This window comes from Salmo salar, chromosome 18, assembly GCF_965601325.2.
Source record: "Salmo salar chromosome 18, fSalSal1, whole genome shotgun sequence".
In the NCBI taxonomy this organism is placed as follows: domain Eukaryota; kingdom Metazoa; phylum Chordata; class Actinopteri; order Salmoniformes; family Salmonidae; genus Salmo; species Salmo salar.
Window position 1 is genome coordinate 11,785,426 of NC_138308.1, and position 27,619 is coordinate 11,813,044.

At 41.4% G+C, this 27,619-nt stretch overlaps 1 protein-coding gene and 1 pseudogene across 2 annotated transcripts; one reads left to right on the forward strand and one right to left on the reverse strand.

Moving 5' to 3' along the window:
- The first annotated feature begins 2,815 nt into the window (after positions 1–2,815).
- Positions 2,816–27,314, forward strand: LOC106576767 (uncharacterized). The gene is made up of 4 exons (XM_082964715.1): positions 2,816–8,432; positions 11,810–11,935; positions 24,266–24,450; positions 25,024–27,314. Exon 4 carries the CDS (start codon positions 25,054–25,056, stop codon positions 25,789–25,791), a length of 738 nt encoding a protein of 245 aa, XP_082820841.1. The 5' UTR covers positions 2,816–8,432; positions 11,810–11,935; positions 24,266–24,450; positions 25,024–25,053; the 3' UTR covers positions 25,792–27,314.
- On the reverse strand, positions 11,932–20,704 carry LOC106576902 (transmembrane protein 254-like; annotated as a pseudogene). The gene is made up of 3 exons (XR_014381532.1): positions 20,540–20,704; positions 19,457–19,595; positions 11,932–13,471 (listed from the first exon to the last, which is right to left on the reverse strand). The product of XR_014381532.1 is annotated as a transmembrane protein 254-like (transcript).
- Positions 27,315–27,619: the final 305 nt, after the last annotated feature.

The window sequence follows — 27,619 nt, forward strand, 5'->3', positions numbered from 1 at the left end:
ATGTTAAAATGTTCATAAATGACCAGCATGGTCAAATAATAATAATCATAGTAGTTGTCGAGGGTGCAACAAGCACGTCCTGTGAACAGGTCAGGGTTCCATAGCCGCAGGCAGAACAGTTGAAACTGGAGCAGCAGCACGGCCAGGTGGACTGGGGACAGCAAGGAGTCATCATACCAGGTAGTCCTGAGGCATGGTCCTAGGGCTCAGGTCCTCCGAGAGAAAGAGAGAATTAGAGAGAGCATATTTAAATTCACACAGGACACCGGATAAGACAAGAGAAATACTCCAGATGTAACAGACTGACCCTAGCCCCCCGACACATAAACTACTGCAGCATAAATACTGGAGGCTGAGACAGGAGGGATCAGAAGACACTGTGGCCCCATCCGATGATACCCCCGGACAGGGCCAAACAGGCAGGATATAACCCCACCCACTTTGCCAAAGCACAGCCCCCACACCACTAGAGGGATGTCTCCAACCACCAACTTACCGTCCTAAGACAAGGCCGAGTATAGCCCACAACGATCTCCGCCATGGCACAACCCAAGGGGGGGCGCCAACCCAGACAGGAAGACCACGTCAGTGACTCAACCCACTCAAGTGACGCACCCCTCCCATGGACGGCATGGAAGAACACCAGTAAGCCAGTGACTCAGCCCCTGTAAAAGGGTTAGAGGCAGAGAATCCCAGTGGAAAGAGGGGAACCGGCAAGGCAGAGACAGCAAGGGCAGTTCGTTGCTCCAGCCTTTCCATTCACCTTCACACTCCTGGGCCAGACTATACTTAATCATAGGACCTACTGAAGAGATAAGTCTTCAGTAAAGACTTAAAGGTTGAGACTGAGTCTGCGTCTCTCACATTGGTAGGCAGACCATTCCATAAAAATGGAGCTCTATAGGAGAAAGCCCTACCTCCAGCCGTTTGCTTAGAAATTCTAGGGACAATTAGGAGGCCTGCGTCTTGTGACCGTAGCGTACGTGTAGGTATGTACGGCAGGACCAAATCGGAAAGATAGGTAGGAGCAAGCCCATGTAATGCTTTGTAGGTTAGCAGTAAAACCTTGAAATCAGCCCTTGCCTTAACAGGAAGCCAGTGTAGGGAGGCTAGCACTGGAGTAATATGATCAAATTTTTTGGTTCTAGTCAGGATTCTAGCAGCCGTATTTAGCACTAACTGAAGTTTATTTAGTGCTTTATCCGGGTAGCCGGAAAGTAGAGCATTGCAGTAGTCCAGCCTAGAAGTAACAAAAGCATGGATAAATTTTTCTGCGTCATTTTTGGACAGAAAGTTTCAGATTTTTGCAATGTTACGTAGATGGAAAAAAGCTGTCCTTGAAACAGTCTTGATATGTTCTTCAAAAGAGAGATCAGGGTCCAGAGTAACGCCGAGGTCCTTCACAGTTTTATTTGAGACGACTGTACAACCATCCAGATTAATTGTCAGATTCAACAGAAGATCTCTTTGTTTCTTGGGACCTAGAACAAGCATCTCTGTTTTGTCCGAGTTTAAAAGTAGAAAGTTTGCAGCCATCCACTTCTTTATGTCTGAAAAACAGGCTTCTAGCGAGGGCAATTTTGGGGCTTCACCATGTTTCATTGAAATGTACAGCTGTGTGTCGTCCGCATAGCAGTGAAATTTAACATTATGTTTTCGAATGACATCCCCAAGAGGTAAAATATATAGTGAAAACAATAGTGGTCCTAAAACGGAACCTTGAGGAACACCGAAATTTACAATTGATTTGTCAGAGGACAAACCATTCACAGAGACAAACTGATATCTTTCCGACAGATAAGATCTAAACCAGGCCAGAACTTGTCCATGTAGACCAATTTGGGTTTCCAATCTCTCCAAAAGAATGTGGTGATCGATGGTATCAAAAGCGGCACTAAGATCTAGGAGCACGAGGACAGATGCAGAGCCTCGGTCTGACGTCATTAAAAGGTCATTTACCACCTTCACAAGTGCAGTCTCAGTGCTATGATGGGGTCTAAAACCAGACTGAAGCGTTTCGTATACATTGTTTGTCTTCAGGAAGGCAGTGAGTTGCTGTGCAACAGCTTTTTCTAAAATGTTTGAGAGGAATGGAAGATTCGATATAGGCCGATAGTTTTTTATAATTTCTGGGTCAAGATTCGGCTTTTTCAAGAGAGGCTTTATTACTGCCACTTTTAGTGAGCTTGGTACACATCCGGTGGATAGAGAGCCGTTTATTATGTTCAACATAGGAGGGCCAAGCACAGGAAGCAGCTCTCAGTAGTTTAGTTGGAATAGGGTCCAGTATGCAGCTTGAGGGTTTGGAGGCCATGATTATTTTCATCATTGTGTCAAGAGATATAGTACTAAAACACTTTAGTATCTCCCTTGATCCTAGGTCCTGGCAGAGTTGTGTAGACTCAGGACAATGGAGCTTTGGAGGAATACCCAGATTTAAAGAGGAGTCTGTAATTTGCTTTCTAATGATCATGATCTTTTCCTCAAAGAAGTTCATAAATGTATTACTGCTGAAGTGAAAGCCATCCTCCATTTGCGAAGGCTGCTTTTTAGTTAGCTTTGCGACAGTATCAAAAAGAAATTTCGGATTGTTCTTATTTTCCTCAATTAAGTTGGAAAAATAGGATGATCGAGCAGCAGTGAGGGCTCTTCGATACTGCACGGTACTGTCTTTCCAAGCTAGTCGGAAGACTTCCAGTTTGGTGTGGCGCCATTTCCGTTCCAATTTTCTGGAAGCTTGCTTCAGAGCTCGTGTATTTTCTGTATACCAGGGAGCTAGTTTCTTATGACAGATGTTTTTAGTTTTTAGGGGTGCAACTGCATCTAGGGTATTGCGCAAGGTTAAATTGAGTTCCTCGGTTAGGTGGTTAACTGATTTTTGTCCTCTGACGTCCTTGGGTAGGCAGAGGCAGTCTGGAAGGGCATCAAGGAATCTTTGGGTTGTCTGAGAATTTATAGCACGACTTTTAATGCTCCTTGGTTGGGGTCTGAGCAGATTATTTGTTGCAATTGCAAACGTAATAAAATGGTGGTCCGATAGTCCAGGATTATGAGGAAAAACATTAAGATCCACAACATTTATTCCATGGGACAAAACTAGGTCCAGAGTATGACTGTGGCAGTGAGTAGGTCCAGAGACATGTTGGACAAAACCCACTGAGTCGATGATGGCTCCGAAAGCCTTTTGGAGTGGGTCTGTGGACTTTTCCATGTGAATGTTAAAGTCACCAAAAATTTGAATATTATCTGCTATGACTACAAGATCCGATAGGAATTCAGGGAACTCAGTGAGGAACACTGCATATGGCCCAGGAGGCCTGTAAACAGTAGCTATAAAAAGTGAGTGAGTAGGCTGCATAGATTTCATGACTAGAAGCTCAAAAGACGAAAACGTCATTGGTTTTTTTTTTTGTAAATTGAAATTTGCTATCGTAAATGTTAGCAACACCTCCGCCTTTGCCGGATGCACGGGGGGTATGGTCACTAGTGTAACCAGGGGGTGAGGCCTCATTTAACACAGTAAATTCATCAGGCTTAAGCCATGTTTCAGTCAGGCCAATCACATCAAGATTATTATCAGTGATTAGTTCATTGACTATAACTGCCTTGGAAGTGAGGGATCTAACATTAATTAACCCAATTTTGAGATGTGAGGTATCACAATCTCTTTCAATAATGGCAGGAATGGAGGAGGTCTTTATACTAGTGAGATTGCTAAAGCGAACACCGCCATTTTTAATTTTGCCCAACCTAGATCGAGGCACAGACACGGTCTCAATGGGGAAAGCTGAGCTGACTACGCTGACTGTGCTAGTGGCAGACTCCACTAAGCTGGCAGGCTGGCTAACAGCCTGCTGCCTGGCCTGCACCCTATTTCATTGTGGAGCTAGAGGAGTTAGAGCCCTGTCTATGTTCGTAGATAAGATGAGACCACCCCTCCAGCTAGGATGGAGTCCGTCACTCCTCAACAGGCCAGGCTTGGTCCTGTTTGTGGGTGAGTCCCAGAAAGAGGGCCAATTATCTACAAATTCTATCTTTTGGGAGGGAGAGAAAACAGTTTTCAACCAGCGATTGAGTTGTGAGACTCTGCTGTAGAGCTCATCACTCCCCCTAACTGGGAGGGGGCCAGAGACAATGAATCGATGCCGACACATCTTTCTAGCTGATTTACACGCTGAAGCGATGTTGCGCTTGGTGACCTCTGACTGTTTCATCCTAACATCGTTGGTGCCGACGTGGATAACAATATCTCTATACTCTCTACACTCGCCAGTTTTAGCTTTAGCCAGCACCGTCTTTAGATTAGCCTTAACGTCGGTAGCCCTGCCCCCTGGTAAACAGTGTATGATCGCTGGATGATTAGTTTTAAGTCTAATACTGCGGGTAATGGAGTCGCCAATGACTAGGGTTTTCAATTTGTCAGAGCTAATGGTGGGAGCCGTCGGCGTCTCAGACCCCACAACGGGAGGAGTAGAGACCAGAGAAGTCTCGGCCTCCGACTCCGACTCGCTTAATGGGGAGAACCGGTTGAAAGTTTCTGTCGGCTGAATAAGCGACACCGGTTGAGCATTCCTACAGCGTTTCCCTCCAGAAGCCATGAGAAAGTTGTCCGGCTGCGGGGACCGTGCGAGGGGGTTTATACTAACGTTACTATCTGTACTTACTGGTGGCACAGACGCTGTTTCATCCTTTCCTACACTGAAATTACCCTTGCCTAACGATTGCGTCTGAAGCTGGGCTTGCAGCCCAGCTATCCTTGCCGTAAGGCGATCGTTCTCCTGTATATTATAAGTACAACGACTGCAATTAGAAGGCATCATGTTAATGTTACTTAGCTTCGGCTGTTTGAAGTCCTGACGAACCATGTCCAGATAAAACCTCCGGGGTGAAAAAGTTGAATGAAAAAAGTTGAGTGAGGGAAAAAGTAAAAATATACGGTAATGAAAAAGTAAAAAACCGTCAGGTAGCAAAGTAAGATCGGCAATAAAACGCACAGCAGCGTAAACAAGTCTGCAAGTTGTGACCGGAAATGTATGATGTAGAAAGGGAGAGGTTGTTTGATAGGGTCAGAGAGGTTGGACGGGAATGGGGAGTGGGTGGTATTTTGTGCATGGACATCCTGTGCCAGTGTGATCTGAGCGCAAGCGTCCTGGTATCCCTTTTATTTTATTTATTTAACCTTTATTTAACTAGTCAAGTCAGTTAAGAACAAATTCTTATTTGCAATGTGGGCCTACCAAAAGACAAAAGGCCTTCTGTGGGGACTGGGGCCTGGGATTAAAATGTAATAATCTGTAATTTCCACATGAGGACAAGTGCAGTTTTTCCATAAACTTTGAATGGATAACTTGGGATTTTATCACTTGACATATCAATCATATAGTGATAAGGATACTACAAATCAGAACTGTGTGAATGCATGTACCACTCCGAATAAATACTGTGCCTCTGAAGATCCACCTCTGGTCATGAAACTACAGTACAGGCTGGATGTCTAAACAAAGTCAACTCTGAATGTCAATAGATTTTAGATTCATTCTCATCAATGACAACGTTCTAGAACTGAGTTATCACTCATCTAAATCTGGTATCCCGGGTAATCTGGTTAATGATTATATAATTGATTAAGTGGCTCTTTCCTTGTAGAATGTTGACAGCATTATAGAACATATTGTATTGCTAAGATGCTCAAACTTAACTTAATAGCTACACTCACGACACAGTATAAACTTTATCCCTTATACTGACCCTGACCAAACCAGTAAATTGGCCCTCACTATAGCTGCACTTTCCCACATGGCCAGACTTATAGTGATCGTCTCCCCCTTTTAATGCTCATCCTTGAAAAATGACATAAGGTCTGAAATAGACACCAAAGTTGACATATTGTACAAACAATTATCTAGATTAATGATTTTTTGACTAACTATTTCTAACTAGATAGCTAAAGTGTAGTCAGTGGCTAGCTAAGACAGAGAAATGGGACGGAAGAAGTTCAACACTATTCAATTAATTTCAATACAGCATATGGATTCATCTTGGATTGGGCACAGGTCTCTGATCACGCTGGTGAACAGTAGCTGAAAGTGTCGGATAGAGATGATGTGCAGGAGCTTCCTGCAGGAATTTGTAGTCTTGCTGAGGTCTTCTCTGTTGCTAATTAGCATTTCAACATTTTTGGAGTACATTTTAGTAAATATATTGATAAAACTCACCTTGTCAGAGAGAATTACACGGTTATCAAAAACGTCAGGCCAAGGTAAACCAACACCAAACAAATACTTAATTTGATGTGTTTATAAAATTCATGATGTGAAAAATGAATGGTGAAAAACGACTGGAACCATTTCTGTGTTTGACCGCTAGGTTTTATGGATATAATGACGCGTCCACTGTGCCAGAGGGAAAGTGTACAGACGCACGCCACAGTTCTAGCTGGGCTACTAAAATGTTGCAGTGTGGGTTCGGTTTTTAAAGCTTGACAATGAATAACCATAAAACTAAACCTGCAGCAAAACACCACGCAAAGGAGAAACATGTAGGTCTATTACAGCAACATTTGAGCAGTAGCCTAGGCTGGCTTCTCAACTAGGCCTACAAGATATTTTATGTGCACCATACAGCGAAGCTGCATTCAACCGCACAGGTTACCCATGCAATGTAAAAAACATGTTTTAAGTTTAGGCTAAATGTTACAACAGCCTAGCTTAATTTTTGTTATTTGGAGTTATTAAATACTGATTTACTGATTAAATACTGATTGATTTGGGTCACAGCTTATTATGCACATCTGCAAGCACAGCAGCAAAGGCTGGACAAAGATAATTTCTCTTTTGTTTTAATATGTAAAAAATGCTATATACAGCATCCTATGTATATAAGTGGACATTATAAGGTACCATATTTTTTTCTAATAAAACAATGGCCAGTTTGTGTTACAGTTGTATGCATGTTTTTGTTTTAAACAAACATAAGCTATGTCTGGCCCTTGCGCTGATTGAGTTTGACACCCGTTATAGGGCATGCAATTTAAATGCATTGATCTTTGCTTACAGTAAAACTAATGTTTTTCATCAAATTGGATAATATTTAGATGAAACCAGTTCATAATATTTATGTATTTAACTAGGCAAGTCAGTTAAGAACAAATTCTTATTTGCAATGACGGCCTACCCCGGCCAAACCCTAACCCGGACGACGCTGGGCCAATTGTGCGCGGCCTATGGGACTCCCAATCACGGCCGGTTGTGATACAGACTGGAATTTTGCCATAGTCTGTAGTGACGCCTCTAGCACCGAGATGCAGTGCATTATACCGTTGCGCCACTCACTATAGAATACTAGGTTGATTCAAGTATGAAAAATGACTGCAGCTGGTAAATTGAGAAAGTTGATCATAAAGTTACTGGTCCCCTCTCCCATGTCAAACGCCTGGATTCAGGAGGCAGGTATTACGTCCGGCTTTTCAACGTCACGTAAAAGCCGGAAATGTTATAAACCAATGGTAGCATCATATAATCGTAACTAATATAACTATGGAACGCATTAAAACCGTCATCACATGTGTGCATCATACGGTTTTATTTACAACCCATAAACTAGCACAAGCCTCCCGAGTGGCGCAGTGGTCTAAGGCACTGCATTGCTGTGACACTGGAGATTCTGGGTTCGAGTCCTAACTGACGCAGCCGGCCGCCACTCGGCGGCGCACAATTGGCACAGCTTTGTCCGGGTTAGTGGAGGGCTTGGCCGGCAGGGATATCCTTGTCCCATCGCGCACTAGCGACTCCTGTGGCGGGCCGGGCGCAGTGCACGCTGATACGTTCGCCAGGTGTACGGCGTTTCCTCCTCCGGCTGGCTTCCGGGTTAAGTGGGCATCGTGTCAAGAAGAAGCAGCGCGGTTGTTTTGGAGGACGCACGGCTCTCGACCATCGCCTCTCCCGAGTCCATACGGGAGTTGCATCGATAAGACAGGACTGTAACTACCAATTGTATACCACGAAATTTTTTTTAAACTTTTTTACTTAATTTTAACTTTTTTTTTTAAAAGATAGTTACCAGCATCTTTCTGCTTGAGCTAACGCCTTTTCATTCGTGTTGTGACTTTTAGCTAGCAAGCTAATTTACTTAATTTACTTACCAGCATGCCGGAAAAAGCACACTGTGTTTTGACTGGATGCCATAGTGTTAATTTAACGGTAAACTATTTTAGAAGAATGAACACATCCGACATCAGTGGCTGTTTTTTCACTTCGGGTGGACAGGCTACACCGAAAATTAGGATTGTGTATGTGGGTGCTGTGCGCATTTCGAGCGAAGTTCCGTCATCAATTGGGGAGAACATCCGATGAGTCTTGCCAGGAAGCTAACCTTGAAGACGGATGCAGTACCATCATTGACACTTCCCGCCAGGATATGTGAAACATTGCAAAGTACGATTGACTTAATATTGGTGTCTGATAAATCTAAAATATCGCAGAGTGGAGTAATAGTATATGGAATCAGTGATAATTTTATTACATTTTGCACAAGGAGGATTTTTAAAGATATATGTAAGTGTCACAAAACCGTTAGAATCAGAGGACTCAACAAATACTGTGTTGAAATGTTTAGGGAGGAAGTGGGTAAAATTGAATGGTCACCTGTGCTAGATAGTGTAGCGGTAGACAGTGCCTGAGAAGTCTTTAAATGTAGATTCCTTGATGTGGTGAATGTGATGGCTCCCATTAGACGGGTCAGGATAAAGCAGAGATCTAGCCCTTGGTTTAATCATGAGATTCTAAAATATATCCAAGCAAGGAATAAGGCCTTTAAAAAATTAAATAACTCTCAAGAGCAGCATGATTTTGTCCTGTATAAACGTCACAGAAATGAAGCACAGAGCAGGATGGATGAAGCTAACGGGGTTTCTTTGCTGAGAAAATAATTGAGAACAAAAATGACCCTAAAAAGCTTTGGAAATCATTTAAGGAACTAGGCTGTAGTAGTACTACCAAAAACAAACTAAACAGTATTGGACTGAACATCAGGGGGGAGATGGTATATGAAAAAGCAGAGGATGCCAATGAATTCAACTCTTTTTTTCTTTACTTCTGTTGCCAGCAAGCTGGTTAGCAAGCTGCTCACCAGTTCTGGTTTGTATGGAAGCAACCAAGTCAAGAAGTATTATGTAGAGTTAGGGGTTCAGCCAAACTCTTTTTTTGTTGTTGCAAAGGTAGCAACAGCCAAAATAGTCAGTATGCTGGCAGAGCTAGAGCTTAAATGCTCCAAAGCCACAGGCCTGGATAATATTCCTGCAAGGTTTCTTATAGATTCTGCTGAGCAAATTGGCCCTCGTATTACGCATATCGTTAATCTCTCTCTTGAACAAGGCACATTTCCCAAGGACATGAAACAAGCTAAAGTTATACCTCTGTGTAAGTCTGACCCTGGGAATTATAGGCCTGTATCTATCCTCTGAGTAACATCAAAGATCCTGGAGAGAATTGTACATGAGGAAATTAATGAATATGTTAACAAACAGGGTATAATGTATGATTTTCAGTCAGGAATTAGAAAAACATACTTCACTGATTCATGTCTACTTTACTTGACTGACTTCATCAGGAAAGAGATTGATGAGGGAAATCTGTGTGGAATGGTACTGCTTGACCTACAGAAGGCCTTTGATACAGTTAACCACTGTCTCCTAATCTCCAAACTGGAGGCACTGGGGTTAAGCAGTATCCCTCTAGGCTGGGTAAAGTCCTATTTATCAGGAAGGGAGCAAGTAGTAGAGGTTAATGGTTCACTGTCTCAGGCAAAACCAATGAGTTGTGGTGTTCCACAGGGGAGCGTGCTTGGGCCTCTGCTGTTTTTATTGTATACTAATGATATGAAAGATGCTTGTTCTTGCCGTCTTTTTCTTTATGCGGATGACCCAAAACTTCTGGTGTCTCACAAAAGTAAAACTATGTTGGAGAGCATACATAGCACAGAGCTTACTATCATTAGCAAATGGCTTGGAGATAATAAGCTATCTCTGCACTTAGAGAAAACTGAAGCAATTATTTTTGGATCCAGACCTAAATTGTGTAGTTTGTCTGAAATCAGAGGAGTTAGGGGGTGAGGTGCTGACTACTAAAACCTCTGTTAACTACTTGGGATGTATCCTTGATGGAAGCTTGGGAGGTGTGAGCATTGCCAATAAGGTGCTAGGGAAGGTTAATGCCAGGACTAAGTTTTTGGCTAGAAAGTCCAAGCTGCTTGATAAGGACTCCATGAAAGTGCTAGCTACTGCCCTCATTCAATGCCATTTTGACTATGCTAGTACTTCCTTGTTTGGGGGCTTATCTAAATGTATGAAGGGGAAGCTCCAGATAGCCCAGAATAAGCTGATCAGGGTAGTATTGAAGGTGAGTCCACGTACTCACATAGGCAGGAGCTGCTTCCAGGAACTGAACTGGCTGCCTGTTGAGGCTAGGATGTCCCAGATTAGACTAGGTTTGGTTTACAGCAGTATTCATGGTCCTGCGCCCAGATATCTAAGTGATTACTTTCCTCGTGTTAGGGATACACACAATCACAGCACCAGATCAGGTGTTGCTGATGTGTGCTTATACAGGTTCAGGAGTAATGCTGGGAAAGGTACTTTCTTGTTTACTGGAGCCTCAGAATGGAATGAGTTGCCTCTGCCCATAAAAACAACGTCCTCTGGGCAGCTTTAAAAATAAAGTAAAAATATGTTAGATGTCTTCTGTGCCCATATGAATAACCCCTATGATGTAACTGGAATGATGAGATGTTCTTCTTCTCTGTTTTTGTTTTATTATTTCACTGCCATACTGTGTTGGATCTTGTCTAGCCATCTTGTCTCAAGAGGACCACAATGGAAATAAGTCCCAGACTTTATTGTGTGTTATCCTCGATTTTATTCATGTGCATGTATGGCTTTTTCAAGTTTTATGTGTGCTTGTTTTTTTTAAATGGTCGAATTAATAAACTAAACAAAAAAAGTGGATCTTGCAGGCGCTGATCATAATAAGTAAATGCATGAAATGAAATGTATGCATTCACTACTGTAAGTCGCTCTGGATAAGAGCGTCTGCTAAATGACTAAAATGTAAGTATCAGTTTGATGAGTCTGACACTGGCTGTTTTGACTTCTGAACTCTATATTTTCTGTAACACACCTGATAGTTATTTTTTTGTTCATCCATCCCTAAAGGACTGCATGGTCAACCTGACGTCTGCATAGGCCATGCAGTATTTACATTGATACGGACTCTGCAGAAGTCAGGGCATTCATAGTTTTTATGCTTCGTGGAGCAGTGCAGAGCTGTTGTCAAGGAAGTGAGTAAGTTTGTACAGGACCTCCCACCCCCACCTATAGTCAACCAATCATGTCAATGCAGAGCTATACGGAGCCCTCCGTATTGTTACAACATTTGGGAGGTGCACAGCGATGCGGTCCAGAGCAAAATTCTGCCTTTGCATGCTTCTGGAGGATCTGCAATTGCGTCACACCCTCCATACAAGATCTTCCACCACATTTTAGAATCAAGCATAAATTGGCTTTAAGCATCATAGGTCGAACTGCCAGCACACAGCTGACAAGAAGTAATGTCGTCCGCAAAAGGAGTTGCGGTGTGTATTGTATTTGTAATTTACCCCTGACAATCATATTCTGCCATTGTGTGGGTTGTTGTCTTATAGTTGATGTAGCTTGTGTCATTGGGGCTAATCATGATGATTCATTTTGTCTTCCCACTATCATCAAGCTGTTTCGATAGACAATTTAGAAAATGTAACATCTACTCTGTCTGCACAGCTTCCCAGGCAACCACCGGCAGCAGAAATGCTGTGATTCAAAATCAGCTTTCCCTGGGGGATATGCTGTGAAGCCTGTGAAGACAGACCAAAGGGGGATATGCTGTGAAGACAGACACAACATACTGTAAGTCGTAGTTGTTCATTTCAAATCAGTTAAGCATTTCAGGCACACAACTTCCAAATACAAACAATGACAATTTTCACAAAAAAGTGCACAACCAAATATTGCATATTTCAAATTGAGTACTTCAAAAACACCAGAAAACTTTGCGTAGAATGAGTAGATCACTACATCAACAAATTGATAACATAACTCAGAACAGTAAATAAAAGGAAATTATATTCACTACCCATTTAACAAACATTTCCCTTTTCAAAAACATTACAGGCAATGGGGATGACTGAAGCAAAAGTGGGTGACTGAAGCCTGCTTGATTGAAGCGGGGTACATGGGTCCCCCTCCTCTCCCACTCCCCTCCCCATCAATCTCTGTAGTTGGTTGCATTTCCTAAAGCTTAAGTAATTCACGTGATATATCACATTTTTGTTACTTTGTATATATATTTTTTCATTTGGATGGGAAATTAGTTTGACAAATTGTACGAATCAATGGAGTCCTGCACACTGTAGGCCGGGCCAAGTGCCTATATTAGGCTTACTGCTCTAATATATATTTTTTATGTCAAATGTTTCACTGTTATTTCTCAATATTTTGGCTATGCTGGCCTATTTTTAAATGATCAAATACATGTCTGATCAACACATACAATTCTGAACATAGTCATAATGCCAATGCAGAGTCACCAATCATGGACCATGATGATATGTCCTCATCAGAGCTGTCCAAGCACACGAGAAGACAGTATAACAGACAGAGGTGGGAAAAAACTAAGTAGCTGTAAAGAGCCAAGTTTATTCATCAATCACTCTTTTATTTGTCACGTGTTATAAATGAGAACTTCACTCTTCAACTCTCATCTTATCCCATATCTATATTAATAGACTCGATTTGTGGATAAATCCCAAGCTTGTCCATGCTTAAAGGCAAATCGATTAATCTAATGTAATATAAGGCAAGTTAAGAAACACCTGTATGAAACATCTAGTCCTTTTTCATAAAACAAGAGAGAAATATAAACAGTGATTAAAATGGGTGATCTGAACTTAAAATTGGAAAATTCTCTAGCGTTATGATTAGAAAACATTTTGTAGGAAAACTTCATACTTTTCCATCATGATATGCATTTTGTCCTAAAATATGTTCTGGGTCAAATAAGATTATTTATTTTCTGAGGAATGTTAGGTGTGTGGTGGGAAGCTTCACAATAGTTATGTTTTAGAAGATGAAGAGTTTTGACGGCTTGAATGTTTTTTTTTGTCTATGGTCCTCTCTGAGCGCTGAAAGCATGCTGGAATCACAAATAACCATCTTGATCCCAAACATATAAAACAGTTAGCAGATAAAAGTTCACAGCATGCCATGGCCACTCATTATTTGCTGAGGAAGTGGTGGTGTAGTCTATAAAGACTATAGACTCTGTTCTGCAGCAGGGTCTTCTTGGTGGAGTCAGTGTTGTTTGGGCCTGTGGTCAGGTTTGTATTTGAGAAGCAGGCCGAGAGGCAAAGCCAAACAGCACTGTCTGAACAAAATAGAGGCAAACTAGTCCTTGTGCCGTCCACCCCCTTTGTCACTGTGAAGACACACACACACACACACACAAGGCAGTTCAGTCTTCAGTGTCAATGACTACAGCATAATGGCCTTTAAGGTATTGGGTAGAGTCCAAATTGGCAAATATAAAGAGAGGTGACAGAAGCCTGTAAGATCTTAAATGTAACTTGACTTGCAGTTATACAGTGCCCCCTTCTGGACAAAACATGATGAGGGATGGTGCACTAGAAGAATCACAACACTATTGCATTCGGTAAAGTCAACAGTACCTCTATTACTGCATTCCTTTTCATAGGATTTACGGTATTTAGCCTGTAAATTTTTTGGGGGGCAATGTTTATATTACCCCTTACAAACAGACCCATTTTTACCACATTTGAACCATCGAAATGAAATCAAGACACACCTACCCGATCACAGTCAAGACACCAATGGTGGTAAAGTACCCAATTGTCATACTTGTGTAAAATAAATGATACCTTAATAGAAAATGACTCAAAGTGAAAGTCACCCAGTAAAATACTATTTGAGTAAGTCTAAAAGTTTGATATTAAATATACTTAAGCATCATAAGTAAATGTAATTGCTAAATTATACAATGCGTTCAGAAATTATTCCATAACCCTTCTCTTTTTCCACATTTTGTTAGCTTACAGCCTTATACTAAAATTGATTAAATAAAACTTTTCCTCATCAATCTAACCACAATACCCCATAATGACAAAGCGAAAACAGCTTTTTAGAAAATGTTAGCAAATTTATTCAAAGTAGAAAACATAAGTATTCAGACCATTTGACCATTCAGACTCAAAATTGAGCTCAGGTGCATCCTGTTTCCATTGATCATCCTTGAGATGTTTCTACAACTTGATTTGAGTCCACCTGAGGTAAATTCAATTGATTTGACATGATTTGGAAAGGCACACACCTGTATTGTGTCGAGGCACAGATCTGGGGAAGGGTACCAAAACATTTCTCTAGCATTGAAGGTCCCCAATAACACAGTGGCCTCCATCATTCTTTTCATTATATATATTTTTCCCCCCTTTTCTCCCCAATTTCATGACATCAATTGCGATCCAATTACAATCTTGTTTCATTGCTGCAACTCCCCAACGGGCTCGGGAGAGGCGAAGGTCGAGTCATGCGTCCTCCGAAACATGACCAGCCAAACCGGTCTTCTTAACACCGCCTGCTTAACCGGGAAGCCAGCCGCACCAATGTGCCGGAGGAAACACCGATAAACTGATGGCGAAGTCAGCCTGCAGGGAACCAGACTGCCACAAGGAGTCGCTAGAGCGCCCCCCCCCCGGCCAAACCCTCCTCTAACCCGAATGACGCTGGGCCAATTTTGCGCCGCCCTATATGACTCCTGGTCACTGCTGGTTGTGACACAGCCTGGGATCGAACCATGGTCTGTGGTGATGCCTCAAGCACTGCGATGCACTGCCTTAGACCACTGTGCCACTCTGGAGGCCGGCCTCCATCATTCTTAAATGGAAGAAGTTTGGAACCACCAAGACTCGGGGGAAAAAGGCCTTGGTCAGGGAGGTGACCAAGAACCCAATGGTCACTCTGACACAGCTCCATAGTTCCCCTATGGAGATGGGAGAACCTTCTAGGACAATCTCTGGAGCACTCCACCAACCAGGCCTTTATGATAGTGGCTAGACGGTAGCCACTCCTTAGGCACATGACAGCCCGATTGGAGTTTGCCAAAAGGCACCCAAAGGACTCTCAGACCATCAGAAACAAGATTCTCTGGTCTGATGAAACCAAGATTGAACTCTTTGGCCTGAATGCCAAGCGTCACGTCTGCAGGAAATCTGCCACCACCCCTACGGTGAAGCACGGTGGTGGTGGCAGCATCATACAGGATTCGAGGGAAAGATGAACAGGGCAAGTACAGAGCGCTCCTTGATGAAAACCTGCTCCAGAGCTCTCCGGACCTCAGATTGGGGAGAAGGTTCACCTTCCAACAGGACAACGCAGGAGTGGCTTCGAGACAAGTCTCTGAATGTCCTTGAGTGGCCCAACGGTGAAGCATGGTGGTGGCAGCATCATGCTGTGGGGATGTTTTTCAGAGGCAGGGACTGGAAGACTAGTCAGAATTGAGGGAAAGATGAAAGGAGCAAAGTACAGAGAGATCCTTGATGAAAACCTGCTCCAGAGAGCTCAGGACCTCAGACTGGGGTGAAGGTTCACCTTCCAACAGGACAATGACCCTAAACACACACTGTTAAGACAATGCAGGAGTGGCTTCGGGGCAAGTCTCTGTTTCCATTGATCATTTTTGGAGTGACCTGAAAATAGCTGTTCAGTGACGCTCCCCATCCAAGCTGACAGAGCTTGAGAGGATCTGCAGAAAAGAATGGGAGAAACTCCCCAAATACTGTTGTGCAAAGCTTGTAGTGTCATACCCAAGAAGACTTGAGGCTGTAATCGCTGCCAAAAGTGCTTCAACAAAGTACTGAGTAAAGGGTCTGAATACTTATGTAAATGTAATAGTTTTAAAAATGTTGTATACATTTGCAAACATTTCTAAAAACCTGTTTTTGCTTTGTCATTATGGGGTATTGTGTGTAGACTGATGAGGATTCTTTTTTTTTTTTTATCCATTTTAGAATAAGGCTAATGTTACAAAATGTGAAAAGTCAATGGGTCTGAATACTTTTCAAAGGCACTGTAGGCCTATATATCAATCTTGAACAGGATGATCTATTTTGGATGCAATTTGAATGGAATTGATGGAGAGAAAAACAGAGTGGTCACTTGTGCACTGATTTAAAGCAACGATATAGTGTTTTGAAACTCTGCAGCTGTAATTAAAAATAAAAAAAATCTTTACAATTAAAAAATAAGGTGATCCCCGAAAGCCTGATGTAGATGTGTATATTAGACAGGCATTCAATCTCTATAATACTGTAGCATAGGCTATGTTGCAGCAAATGTAGGTCTACCTGTCACAATAAAAAATAAAAAAAGTTACCATGATGAGATGATAGGTCTACATACTGAGATGGGCTGTCGGTCCCCACCCTGGGCGTTGATGCTTCATCATGCAGTGACCAGAAAGATGGCCGTAGAGAATCCAGATTTAGACATCGCATATAATTTAACAGTTCAATTTCACATCATGCTGTTCATATAAATAATTTATTATAATGTACCAGTTTCTCGCAGTTATTTATCCTGGGAAAAGGGAGTGGTTTTGGGTGGTAAATCTTGGTAACCGGGTTCCTGCCATTCAACCCTCTACATTAAAAAAAAGCTATCTGTGACCAACAGATGCATATCTGTATTCCCAGTCATGTGAAATCCATAATTAGGGCCTAATGATTTTTTTTATTGACTGATTTCCTTATGAACTTTAACTCAGTCAAATCTTTGAAATTGTTGCATTTATATTTTTGTTCAGTGTAGATGTGGAAATGAAAAGATAAAACCTACACTAGATAAACAGGCTACCAACAGCCATATTGCACCCTTATCACCCGTTCCACAGATTTTTTTTTAAATGGACTTTGAACAAGATACTGCATTATCTATAGGGCTATCTTTGGCTGATAAATAGGCATAGTAAGAGAAATGTCAATGGCTACAAGAATATCATTACCTTTCCACTATGCAGCAGAACTCTAGTTACACACTCAACCTGGACTCCGAGCATTTTGTATTATTCTGTACGTAAATCCGAGACCCTCCATTTAGTATGTTACATTTGGTATGGTTACATAAGACAGATGGTTACTTAAGGCAAAAACGAAAGTAGGATGGTTGGTCGGGGTGGATGGGTAAGCGTATAATGCAACCCAAAGGTTGCGAGTTCAAATCTCATCACAGACAATTTTAGCTAATTAGCAACTTTTCAACTACTTACTACTTTTTAGCTACTTTGCATGTTAGCTAAACCTTCCCCTAACCTTTTTAGTTAACCATTCCCCTAACCCTTTTAAACCTAACTCCTAACCTTAACCCCTAGCCTAGCTAACGTTAGCGAGCTAGCTAACATTAGCCATCTAGCAAAAATTCATAACATATAATACATTTTGATAACTTGTAAGGTATTATACATTTTGCAAATTCATAACATATTGTACATTTGGAAATTCGTACCATATTATACGAATTGTAATATATCATACAAAATGTTTATTTTATGAATTTATTTTACCCTTATTTTACCAGACATGTTGACTGAGAACACACTCATTTACAGCAACAACCTGGGTAATAGTTACAGGGGAGAGGGGGGATGAATGAGCCAATTGGAAGCTGGGGATGATTAGGTGGCCATAATGGTATGAGGACCAGATTATGAATTTAGCCAGGACACCGAGGTTGACACCCCTACTCTTACGATAAGTGCCATAGGATCTTTAGTGACCACAGAGAGTCAGGACACGCGTTTAATGTCCCATCCAAAAGACGGCACCCTACACTGGGCAATGTCCCCAATGACTCCCCTGGGGCATTGGATATACAGTGAATTCAGACCCCTTGACTTTTTCCACGTTTTGTTAAGTTACAGCCTTATTCCAAAATGTATTAAATAGTTTTTTTCCCTCATCAATCTACGCACAATACCCAATCATGACAAAGCAAATATCACCTTTACATAAGTATTCAGACCCTTTACTCAGTACTTTGTTGGCAGCGATTACAGCCTCCAATCTTCTTGGGTATGACGCTACAAGCTTGGAACACCTGTATTTGGGGAGTTTCTCCCATTCTTCTCTGCAGATCCTCTCCATCTCTGTCAGGTTGGATGGGGAGCGTCGCTGCACAGCTATTTTCAGGTCTCTCCAGAGATGTTTGATCGGGTTCAAGACCTGGCTCTGGCTGAGCCACTCAAGGACATTCAGAGACTTGTCCTGAAGCCACTCATGCACTGTCTTGTCTGTGTGCTTAGGGTCGTTGTCCTGTTGGAAGGTGAACCTTAGTCCCAGTCAGGCCCTGAGCTCTCTGGAGCAGGTTTTTACCAAGGATCTCTCTGTACTCTGCTCCGTTCATCTTTCCCTCAATCCTGACTAATCTCTCATTCCCTGCCGCTGAAAGACATCCCACAGCATGATGCTGCCACCACCATGCTTCACCGTAGGGATGGTGCCAGGTTTCCTCCAGACGTGATGCTTGGCATTCAGGCCAAAGAGTTCAATCTTGGTTTCATCAGACCAGAGAATTTTATTTCTCATGGTCTGAGAGTCCTTTAGGTGCCTTTTTGCAAACTCCAAGCGGGCTGTGATGTGCCTTACTTAGGAGTGGCTTCTGTCTGGCTACTCTACCATAAATTCCTTATTGGTGGAGTGCTGCAGAGATGGTTGTGCTTCTGGAAGGTTCTCCCATTTCCACAGAGGAACTATTGAGCTCTGTCAGAGTGACCATCGGGTTCTTAGTCACCTCCCTGACCAAGACCCTTCTCCCCCAATTGCTCCGTTTGGCTGGGCGGCCAGCTCTAGGAAGAGTCTTGATGGTTCCAAATTCTTCCATTTAAGAATGATGGAGGCCACTGGCCCTTTCCCAGATCTGTGCCTCGACACAATCCTGTCTCGGAGCTCTATGGACAATTCCATCGACATCATGGCTTGGTTTTTGCTCTAACGTGCAGTGTCAACTATGGGACTTTATATAGACAGGTGTGCGCCTTTCCAAATCATGTCCAATCAATTGAATTTACCACAGGTGTACTCCAATCAAGTTGTAGAAACATCAAGGATGATCAATGGAAACAGGATGCACCGGAGCTCAATTTCGACTCTCATAGCAAAGGGTCTGAATACTTATGTAAATAAGGTTTCTTTTTTTACATTTGCAAACATTTCTAAAAACCTGTTTCTTTGTCATTATGGGGTATTGTGTGTAGATTGATGAGGAATACAATTAATTAAATCCATTTTAGAATAAGGCTGTAACATAACAAAATGTGGAAAAAGTCAAGGGATCTGAATACTTTTCGAATGCACTGTATCTATATTTTTAGACCAGAGTAAAGAGTACATACTGCTGACCCTCCAACACCACTTCCCGCAGCATCTGGTCTCCCATCCAGGGACCAACTCTGCTTAGCTGCAGAGGCAAGCCAGCAGTGGGATACAGGGTGGTAAGCTGCTGCCTAAAATAGAAAATGGGAGATCCACAAATTAATACATCCCATATGAAACGTAACATACCATACTAAATGGAGTGTATCGGATTTAAGTATAGAATAATACGAAATGCTCTGAGACCAGCTCGATACACTCCACACTCAGTAGGCCTAACCAGTTTTCCAGTTGTCCAACCATTTTATGCAAGTAAAGTACATGTCGGTTAAAAAAAAATGTCACGCCCGGCATGATGGAAACGGCACATTTGTCGGTAAACTGTCCAAATGTCAACAAAACCAAATACTCTAATCAAGGTGGGATATTTTTGTGTCGGTAAAATCAATTACGCGAGAAATGCCGGTGGTAATGGTATTAGGCCCAAATATTTCTAGAATAAACATCATATCGAAGTAAACTTGGTGTCACGCGATGATGTGTTGTGTGGTCCTACGAGTCTGGAAAACATGCCGTTTATTAGGATACATATTAATTTATGATTATACAATATTCGCATTCCAATTGGATGGAAACCTAGCTAGTGAATGCAATAATAGATAAATGATTAGTCGGTAATTACAATGGCATTTATACAATATGAAATGTTTTAACTTTTAAAAAAATATTCAAATTAAGGTACATTTGCAGATAATTAATATTTAACTCGCAAGGTTCATGACCTGGCTAAAAGTTCATTGAAAGCGCAACATCTAGGCAAACTTCAAAAGCTAAATAGCGTGCTACTACGCCATGGACTTCACGGGAATTTAATAATAAACAACAAAAACAAATGTCTGAATAAATGTCAGAAAATTGTCTGAGATAAATAGAGATCCATCCGGAGTCCATTCGTGGTGACACCTTGGCTATGTTTACGAAACGGTGGCAGTGGCACAGAGTGAACTTAACAGTTTGCTTTATAAATGCTGTGGTATTTCTTTAAAACCATTCACGTTTTGTGGCACTCACTTACTGTGAAGAGTCCCATCGAAAGCGTCACTGTAGTTATCCAAAAAAGACTGCTTCTTCTGAAATAATCACGGCCGTGGTGGCTTTCAACTGGTCCCTCTGTCAAATCAGTACGTGCGACAATAACAGTGGAAATGCTTGTGTAACGTAGTAGACTGGCCACACACATACCTACTTATTAAGGAAGTTTCATATAAAATTATTCATAAATATTATCCTGCCAACCACTATATGAATAAGTTTTTAAAAACCAAATTCAAATTGTACCTTTTGTAATGACCACAGTGTTGCATCTTTTTTGGCATTGTTTTCATGTAAGGAATCTGTGGCAAGATATCAGTAGATTTATAATTGAACACATTTATGAAGATTTTACACTATTATGGAGAGATGTACTGCTTGGATTCTTTACTTATAATAAAATGGTTTCAAGTTATTTCTATGTAATTCATTTCATTATTCTTTTGGCCAAATGTCATATTCACAAATGTACATTTACAAACATATTTTAAGACAAATACTCTGCCAACAAAAAAGCTGTTCGAATTATAACTGTGTGTATGCCTCTTTAGGTCCTTGTGTAATGTGATATTGTACCCCCTAGCCCAAATGTCCTTTGTATATTCTTTATATATACTTGTGTTCCCCATGTACTTTTTGTATCGATTTGTCATTAATAAAAATGTATTAAAAAAACCAACAATAATAATAATAACAAAAACTTTGTAGACTGCTGTCTGTTTGATGTGCAGTGCTATTTGGGATTCTAAACCCTAACCATAACCCTTTACCTAACCTTAACTTAACCATTTAAAATGTTATCTTCAATGGGGTATAGCACGGACCCTGTCTGAATAGGGTTAGGCTATTGTGGGGTAAATCATTCTTTCAGTCATATGATATCATCCAAGGAATGATAGGAATTGCTTTGAATGTGTGCATGCATAAAAACAAAAACATTTGAACATTTATAATACATAGGCAATATATTTATCTATTTTGCTGATGCCTTGTGGTTTTTTTTTCTATTCTATTCAAAGTTATAAGATTAAAGTTTAGTCAAAGTGGGAGATTATCCAACTTGTTCATTGACGTAGCCAAGATCTAAACTAATGGTTCTACAGTAAGCCGGTCATGGGACCATTAGCTGTTTACAATCTTGTTAATGTCTCACCATCTGAATGAAAATAATGAAACAATGAGGCCATTTCACCATTAGTCAAATGGCCCATTGGTCAAACTGTTTATCATTACTCATTTACTCTCTGATCATTGCATGGTATGTGTCAGAAGTATTTAAATCCTGACAACAACAAAAACTGTTAATGGACTCAAAGAATAGCCTACATGAGGCCGTTATGCAACAGAAACTATGTATATGTATGTGCTATGCGTTTAACATCATATGATTTATTATTATATTCTGTTATGTGCAAATGTTATATATAGACTATGTATGTATTGAGGTGGACAATGCTGATTTTGCAAGGGGCTTGAAAGACAAAAAGACATGCATAATGTGTGATAGGATTAGGATAACCCCCAGAATGAATTGCTGTCAGGTACTGTACATTGGCCGAAAGAATGGAACTCTTGTGAGCCGTCCCAAAACATGGAGACGCTAATCCTCATTGTCCAGATAAGGAATGAAAAGACACTGAATCTCACCGACCAATATGAAAAGTGAGATAATTGTTGTTTATTGCATCTGATTATTTATTATTATTAATATATAATAGTATTACCGGTAAGAGATAAAATGCCAAAATATATTACAGTATATTGTAATACTATTTACTGAATATTATTGTTTTTTTTAACTACCTGTGTGGGGTGTCCCTAAATTTCTTTCAGGGGCAATGAGTGCCATTGAGGTGAAACTGTCCTCTGGCTCAGTCTTTCCCATAAGCTATGAAGAAACCAGCAAGTCTGGACAAGTCAAACTCAGTGATGAGCTTGTTACCTACTATTAGTGGGTACAGCCCCTGACCTTTCACTGTAATGGGCCTATACATCAATGATAGATGAGGCAGCATGTTGATAATGGTCCTATTAATTACCAAACAATTAAACATCCATGTTTTTCTTATTTTGATAGCTTATATCTGTGTTGTATTTGAAAAGAAAACAGCAGTTGCGAAAAGGGTGCCATTCATGAATGGCATTGTGCATTTCACAAATAAGTCATGTGAGTTAATATTTCTTCGTGCTAATTTTGTAAATGTTTGGTTAATTAAAATGCTCCATTGTGGTTGTTGACATAGCCATTAGCAAAGGACTTTCAGCGACTCGTAATCATTTTAAAAATGTGCTGTTGAAATGTAAATTATTGAAATAATCCAAATTGTTGTCTTGTTTTTATAAGCCCTTCTGTAATTTATGAAGCTTAATAATGGATATACTTGCACATCTATCTATTCCTGTTCACATATTGATTTGTGGTAGTGCAAAAAAAAAAAAATGCACTAAACTCATACAAATTCCCTTCTCACTGCACACAAACCACTGGTTGATAAACACATACCAAAACACAAGTTATTGAATTGCTGGAAAAACAAATGTTAATGAATGCAAACAAACCATGAATTTGCACTGCAAAAAACAAAGCATTTATAATAGTTTGTTTACCCAATGCCAAACACTAATGTTCATAAGGCACCTTGAAAATGCAGTAAATCAACTACACGTTTGCTACACACAGGTAAGCATTTGTTAGTTATACGGCACCTTGAAACAAAATGTTCAACTCGTCATAAATGTCCGGTTTCATTCAGTAATGTATTTTATGTCTGATTCTTGTGTGCCAATGACCTTAATAAGATGCGCATGATGTCGCTGGAGGTGAATGGGAGAGGGCTGTTAGTCCAAAGACCATTCAGATTATCTTAACCTCAGCAAATCAAAGACGACCCCGCCCCAACACAAATTTACACCACCTCAAACTGTCACCCAAAAAAATCACACTACATTGTCAGCACTTTATTTGAGGCGGAGGGTACTAGTTGGGTCCAGAGTCTTGTGATCTATATAAAAGGGGCAGTCAATACATTTGGGAGACAGAGCTCTTACAGACACCTACAGATTCTTACAGGTCTTAGTGTCAGCCAAACACCACTATGTGGAAAAACATCAGCACTGGTAAGGAGAGGTCACTGGATGGTACAGAATATAGGTTGGATATCAAATCTGTGTTTTTTTTAGCAAGCCAGGTGAATCATAGATGATAATTATTGTCATTTTGGGGGGGGAAATGGAACCAAGTTGCTTAATTTGTATTCTTTAAAGCTGAACATTTGCTTTTGTAAAACATTGGATTTTTGTGGGTGAAAAATCAAAGGAACTTTACAGATTTTTGTCTTAACACCTTTTTTTCTAAGTGTATCTAGAACCTAAAAGGGTTCTGCGGCTGTCCCGTAGGAAAACCCTTTGAAGAACCCTCCAGGTAGAATGGTTTTGGTTCCACATAGAACCCGTTCTACATGGAACCAAAAAGGGTTCTCCTATGGGGACAGCCGAAGAACCCTTTTAGAACTTTTTTTTCCTAAGAGTGTATGGGGTTTGTTTGCCACTTGTAATGCTGCAAAGTGATAGAGAGCCACATACTGTACACATTATTGCCTATGCTGGAGACAGCCTCACTACATGATAAGACCCCCCCCCCCCACACACATCTCTGTCCTGCCATGGCTCCTGTCTCCCTACTATACTATCTGACCTGTTTTCTCCTCAGATGACCCTAGACAGGTGGCAGTGACCGGAGCCTTGTCCCGGAGTACCAACCGCAGAAAGAGGACCAGCTTCACCAAAGAGCATGTGGCACTTCTCCGTGTCACATTTGAGACAGACCCTTACCCTGGCATCAGCCTGAGAGAGAGCCTGTCTCAGAAGACAGGCCTACCTGAATCTCGCATCCAGGTAAGCAGCTAAACACACACACACACACACACACACACACACACACACACACACACACACACACACACACACACACACACACAAGGCTGTAGAATAAGGCTGTAACGTAACAAAATGTGGAGCTTCCTGAATGCAAACTTCTTGAATGAAAGCATGTACACACACACACACACAAGTGTAATGGAGGTCGTTTACATTACAGGGGCTCTGTGTTCAAATGGTAGGTGCATTGGTGCTGCTGATACTAGTATCAGGGTTTCTGTTTATCTTTTAAATCACTAAGATGATGTAAGCGGTTTTTATCTGTGGTATTGTTTGGTCTGACTGATAGACTGTACTACACTTATAATAAACAGAGCTGTAAACAGCCAGATAAGCCGCAACACTCTCACAATATTCTACAGGTGTATTTGTGGGTGGGCTTGGGAAATTATTAACATGGGCACAAAGCGGATAATAATAATAATAATAATAGTCATTGGAGTCAACTAACTGCAACACAGTATCTGTTTGCATCGGATGTACATTCTAACTGCTATGTAATAACACAATTGTCTTGTCATCTCCCTCCAGGTGTGGTTCCAGAACAGGAGGGCTCGGACTATGAAGTATAAGGGAGCTAAGGCCGTGTGGCAGTCCGACTCTGGCTTCCACTCCCCTGGTGGGTTCACCCCTGTCCAGGACACAGTTTCCCAGCACCGCACCATGGGGACAGGGGCTACCCAGCCTGGCCTGGCCCCTCTGTCCAGCTCCCCCTGCCTGCCCCCTGCCTACCCCATCCAGTTGAAGGAGGAGTTAGAGGACTTTTTCTATGGACGCTGCCCTCCACCCTACACTGGAGTGGAGGAGACTGGCCACTACAACTCCCTGTTCGAACTGAAGGAAGCCAGGGTGCTGGGATACAGCGCCAGCCCACCACTGAATAGCCCCAGGCACCAGATGATTCCAGGAGCCTGGCCCCAGGCGGGTGATCAGATGTCCCCAGTGCAGTCCATGTGGAGCCCCTCTCCTCTGGAGGTAAGGAAATGCAGCGCAGGCTCCAGCCAGGCCTTCCTTTACCATAGCTTAGCTGAGCAGCAGCCTTTCTACAGCAACCCCCATGAAGCCTATGGAGGCTCCATTACCCAGACCCAGGCCCCAGTCACCCCGGATTCCGGCTGCTGGGAGGTTGGACAAGGTTCCCAGTTGTATGGCTCCTGGAGCACGGATATGTCTACCCCAGAATACCCAGAGCTCCCTGTCCTGTCCCTGCAGGATATCCTGAGGGAGCTGGATGAAGAGTGCTGGGAGGGAGATGGCCTGAACAGCTACCCCAATGATGATAATCTGGTTAACTGTTGAAAACTTTTTTTTGTGGAAACACAAGAGGGTTTTACTGTATAGCCTGTGCTGCTGGAATGTCAACTATGGACTACATGTTGACAGAAATGTTCTCAGAGAGAGAGAGAGGGGATCATCTTTAGGAATTCTACAACAATCGTATTCATTCTCCCATGAACTTCATCCCACTTCATTTTATGTTATCTATGTAAATGTGCCGGCAGGGTAGCCTAGTGGTTTGAGCGTTGGGCTAGTAACCGAAAGGTTGCAAGTTTGAATCCCCGAGCTGACAAGGTAAAAATCTGTCTTTCTGCCCCTGAACAAGGCAGTTTAACCCACTGTTCCTAGGCCGTCATTGAAAATAAGAATTTGTTCTTAACTGACTTGCCTAGTTAAATAAAGGTAAACAAATATATCTATTTATTAATCTTTTGTTCTCTGTACTTAAATTCTAAATACATTTTATTAAAACAGAGTTTACATTTGTTTGTTTTATTCTGAAGAACGTTTTCTGAAGAACTCATTGCGTTACAACAGCTTTGATCAGTGGAGAACTGAGCTGACACCTTTGATTTCAGAGGAAGTAATATAATATATTGTTCATTTATAAAGTATTATGCCATAATGAAGGGTATTTCAAACAGATCAAGATGTTTGTAAGTAAGCCTTGAATTTACATTCCTTTACACTCATTTGCATTCGTCACGCATGTGATCAGTTGTCACTCATGCACAGCGTAAAGAAACACATCCACTAAGATGGTGGTTGTGAGTCACAGATTCATAGCTGGTCATTGTAGGCCTACTGTATCAGTTATAATGCTGTTTCTGACCATAACTCTTAAGTTGTCCATACAAGCTGCTTTGTGCCACATTGTTCTTATGTCAAGAGTCCCGAGTGGCACAGTGGTCTAAGTCACTGCATCTCAGTGCAAGAGGTGTCACTGCAGTACCTCGTTCGAATCCAGGCTGCATCCACATCCGGCCATGATTGGGAGTCCCATACGGCAACGCACAATTGGCCCAGCGTCGTCCGGGTTTGGCCGTTGTTGAAATAAGAAGTTGTTTTTCACTGACTTGCCTAGTTACATTTTTAAAAAGAGTCACTGGTGGTCAGTGATACTGATCGTACCGTATTTTTACAGCAGTTATGCAATTATGCCACTTGAGGTCATTAGAGAACTGTTCATTTTGAATTTCATGGTTACCTCTCAACTCATCCAGATGTATTCAGAGATCTACTTTATCTACAGGTTTACTACGTTAAGGTCTTGGTACATTTTACAACTAGCAACTTGAGACAGAGGGAAAGTATCACTGTATGAGCTCAAGGACATGCTAGATGACCATAAATAACCAAATTGAAATTATGATATATCATAGGGTACATTTGATAGATTTTAGAAACTTGATTCTGATTCAATATTATGTATTTTCTCTATTTTGTTTTGTATTTGTTTTATTTCTTGGAGCATGTACACTTGAAATGCTTTCCTGTGCTGAAATTTTCTCAGGTCGCTTGCTCTCAAAAATTCAACCCTCAAGAGACTTTCTTCCTACTAAAATAAAATATAAATACTTTGGAAAGAATGTATATTAGAAATTATTTTGCTAAAATCACAAACATTTTAGAGTATAAATAGGACAGTCTATGCCATCCATGTTTCTGTCGCTCCTGGATATGTCTTAAGATACTGTAAGATTTCTATAGACACCATTGAAGATCCCTCCGTTCAACCCATGACCTCACTACACCTCTCGTAATACAGTGGCATCAACCAGATCAGCTGAGTAGGGAGGTGCAAATTTCTGTTGCTAGGACCCAACATTTTCCTGTGGCTGCTAACTCT

Excerpts from the sequence above, each read along its gene's own strand:
- LOC106576767 (XM_082964715.1), top strand. The coding sequence starts at position 25,054 with ATGAAGTATAAGGGAGCTAAGGCCGTGTGGCAGTCCGACTCTGGCTTC.